Source organism: Sprattus sprattus (genome assembly GCF_963457725.1).
Source record: "Sprattus sprattus genome assembly, contig: SUPER_1_unloc_2, whole genome shotgun sequence".
NCBI classification, from domain to species: domain Eukaryota; kingdom Metazoa; phylum Chordata; class Actinopteri; order Clupeiformes; family Clupeidae; genus Sprattus; species Sprattus sprattus.
The window spans coordinates 17,501-20,000 of record NW_027667071.1 but is presented as its reverse complement, the minus strand read 5'-3'; the positions used below and the strand labels follow the sequence as shown (position 1 = coordinate 20,000).

The 2,500-nt window shown below is 47.5% G+C and overlaps 1 protein-coding gene across 1 annotated transcript in view; it reads right to left on the bottom strand.

The window, feature by feature from the left end:
- Positions 1-2,233, bottom strand: part of pgap6 (post-glycosylphosphatidylinositol attachment to proteins 6) — a gene marked incomplete at its 3' end in the record, with an annotated part of 18,033 nt that extends 15,800 nt beyond the window's left edge. Inside the window, exons 1-2 of the mRNA XM_080860887.1 lie at positions 2,148-2,233; positions 739-916 (exon numbers count right to left, since the gene is read on the bottom strand). Coding sequence (XP_080717013.1) covers positions 739-916; positions 2,148-2,220 — 251 coding nt within the window. The 5' untranslated portion in view covers positions 2,221-2,233. The remainder of the gene's footprint in view (positions 1-738; positions 917-2,147) is intronic.
- Positions 2,234-2,500: the final 267 nt, after the last annotated feature.

Here is a 2,500-nt window from a genome sequence, read left to right as displayed (position 1 = left end):
TCTCTCTCACACTCGCATGTGCAGTGCCATCAACATTCACTCTCACACACACACCTGTATCTCACACACACACACTCACACACACCTGTATCACACACACACACTCACACACACACACAGTAACTCACACACACACACACACACACACACACACACACACACACAGTAACTCACACACACACACACACACTGTAACTCTCACACACACACACACACACACACACACACACACACACACTGTAACTCTCTCACACACACACACACACACACACACACACACACTGTAACTCTCACACACACACACACACACACACACACTGTAACTCTCACACACACACACACACACACACACACACACACTGTAACTCACACACACACACACACACACACACACAGAGACACACACACATACACACACACACACTGACACTCACACACACACACACACACACACACACACACACACACACACACACACACACACACACACACACAGTAACTCACACACACACACACACACACACACACACACACACACACACACACACAGTAACTCACACACACACACACACTGTAACTCTCACACACACACACACACACACACACACACACACACAGTAACTCACACACACACACACACACACACACACACAGTAACTCACACACACACACACACTGTAACTCTCACACACACACACACACACACACACACACACACACACACACACAGTAACTCACACAGTGACGTTCTGAGAGCCGCAGTGAAGCCCAGAGCCTCTGGTGACGGTGAGCAGCCACCTCAGCAGCACCGTGTCGTCAGGGACGCTGAAGTGGTGGAGGCGCGCGCTCGAGAAGGAGCTGAACTTGGAGAGTTTCAGAGGAGCCTTGGAGTAGAGCGCGCTCACATACGTCACATCTGTCAACAACAACAACAACAACATCTATCAACAACAACATCTATCAACAACAACATCTATCAACAACTGAACTTGGAGAGTTTCAGAGGAGCCTTGGAGTAGAGCGCGCTCACGTACGTCACATCTGTCAACAACAACATCTATCAACAACAACATCTATCAACAACAACATCTATCAACAACAACATCTATCAACAACTGAACTTGGAGAGTTTCAGAGGAGCCTTGGAGTAGAGCGCGCTCACGTACGTCACATCTGTCAACAACAACAAACACACGCTCACATCTGTCAACAACAACAACGACAACATCTATCAACAACGAACACACGCTTGCATCTATCAACAACAAACACACGCTCACATCTATCAACAACAAACACACGCTCACAACTATCAACAACAACAAACACACGCCTATTGGTAGACATGCAGACAGTGGACTCAAGTTGCCTGAAAACACAGCCCTGACGTTTTTACTATTTAAACACAGAAACGACACTGACAGCGCTCTACTGAGTGAAACACAGAAACAACACTGACGAGATAAACACAGCACTGACGTGTCTCTACTAATTAAACACAGAAACAGCACTGACGTTTCTCTATTGCGATAAACACAGATACAGCACTGACGAGTTAAACACAGAAACAACACTGACGAGATAAACACAGCACTGACGTGTCTCTACTAATTAAACACAGAAACAGCACTGACGTTTCTCTATTGCGATAAACACAGATACAGCACTGACGAGTTAAACACAGCACTGACGGCTCTCTACTGAGTTAAACACAGAAACAGCACACACTGAAGAGTTAAACACAGCCCTGACGAGTTAAACACATCACAGCCCTGACGAGTTAAACACAGCACTGACGAGTTAAACACAGCACTGACGAATTGACGTCTCTCTACTGAGTTAAACACAGACACCACGCACTAACGTCTCTCTACTAATTAAAAGAGAGTGGACTCAAGTTGCCTGAAAACCCTTACGTCTCACTACTACGTTAAACGAAGACACCGCAGCCCTGACGAGTTAAACACAGTTATCACAGCATTGACGAGTTAAACTCAGCATTGACGTCTCTCTACTAAGTTAAACACAGATACAGCACGGAGGGTAAGTTAGTGAGACGAAAGATAGGGAGAGAGATTTCGCTAGCGTTGGTCCGAGTTATTTTAGCTTGAGCTGGCTAGCTAGCCACTGTTGAGTGCCCGACTCACCTTCTCCGAAACATCCCGCGAACCGGAGAAACAAGGCGAGACAAGCCAGCCACCGCGGGATTCTTGCGTCCATATTTCGATCTGATTCAGGAGGTGTGTGTGTGTGTGTGTGTGTGTGTGTGTGAGAGAGAGAGTCTTGAAGAGTCGCTATGTTGCCGCTTCAGCTCATTGTCGTGCAATCTCCTTGCGAGCTCGCAGCCGCGACGGTTTGTTTACTTCTGGCACGGAGAACATTTCCTGGTTGCCGGTCGACCGGGAGGGGAGGAGTCAAGGGTCGCTCTCCGCCTCTGTTCTCTCTGTGTGTGTGTGTGTGTGTGTGTGTGTGTGTGTGTGTGTGTGTGTGTGTGTGTGTG